This window comes from Volvox carteri (genome assembly GCF_000143455.1).
Source record: "Volvox carteri f. nagariensis unplaced genomic scaffold VOLCAscaffold_428, whole genome shotgun sequence".
Classification (NCBI taxonomy): domain Eukaryota; kingdom Viridiplantae; phylum Chlorophyta; class Chlorophyceae; order Chlamydomonadales; family Volvocaceae; genus Volvox; species Volvox carteri.
The window spans coordinates 1-1,024 of record NW_003307956.1 but is presented as its reverse complement, the minus strand read 5'-3'; the positions used below and the strand labels follow the sequence as shown (position 1 = coordinate 1,024).

At 56.2% G+C, this 1,024-nt stretch overlaps 1 protein-coding gene across 1 annotated transcript; it reads left to right on the top strand.

Annotated features, from left to right (window-relative positions):
• Positions 1–734: 734 nt before the first annotated feature.
• On the top strand, positions 735–884 carry VOLCADRAFT_71529 (uncharacterized protein; the record flags this gene model as incomplete). The annotated part of the gene is made up of 1 exon (XM_002959616.1): positions 735–884. A coding segment is annotated over one exon (150 nt), but the record flags the coding sequence as incomplete, so codon positions are not given.
• Positions 885–1,024: the final 140 nt, after the last annotated feature.

The window sequence follows — 1,024 nt, the reverse complement described above, 5'->3', positions numbered from 1 at the left end:
GTGGAACCATTCTGTTTATTCATGCAAGCAGCTAACCGCGGTCTATGTGAGCGAGGTAGTTCGACTGTGCAAGCATGGCAGTCCAGCAGCCAAGCTGGCTAAGTCGTATTCATTTCTTTAACTTTATGTCCGTGTATATTTTGCATTTTTGTGTTATGTTGTGTTCAGTGTTCATTTCTTCTCTTCCGTCAGCGGTTGCTCCAGATCCGTGGTCAAGGTTGGATATTACTTGTGCTGGGCTAAATAGCATCAAGTTCAAATCCTTTCCAGACTGCTTATGCACGGCATACAGTCGCTTGACTACTTTCGCTGTACATTCGAAAATGGGAAGTCCATTTGCTTCCAGAGTGGATTTCCACGTTTAAATTGTCTTGATTCCTACAGAATTAGGATAATGGCTTCTTATGACTGGATAGTTCGATGTAAACAGCTTTCTCCGGCTCCCTAAGGGAGTGCCATGCTCTTTCCGGTCCACTATGAAGGGTCGAACTTCACGTCGCTATACATTCAAAATTGAGAAGTCCATTTGCTTTCGTTGGGAGCTTGTGTTACTAGGAGCATGAGAGCCTGGGGGTGTGGGAGCCTGAGGGCCTGGGAGCCTGGGGGGCCTGGGAGCCTGGGGGCCTGGGAGCTTGGGGGCCTGGGAGCTTGTTAGCTGGGGGTCTGGGAGCTTGGGAGGTTGTTAGGCTGGGGGCCTAGGAGCTTGGGGGCCTAGGACCTTGGGGGCCTGGGAGCCTGGTACCTGGGAGCCTGGGGGCCTGGGAGCTTGGGAGCTTGTTAGGCTGGGGGCCTGGGAGCTTGGGAGCTTGTTAGGCTGGGGGCCTGGGAGCCTGGGAGTTTGGGAACCTGGAAGCCTGGGAGCTTGGGAGCCTGGGGGCCTGGGAGCCTGGGGGACTAGGAGCTTGGGGGCCTGGGAGCCTGGTACCTGGGAGCCTGGGGGCCTGGGAGCTTGGGGGCCTGGGAGCCTGGGGGCCTGGGAGCCTGAAAGCTTGGGAGCCTGGAGGCTCGGGGAGCCCTGGGGACC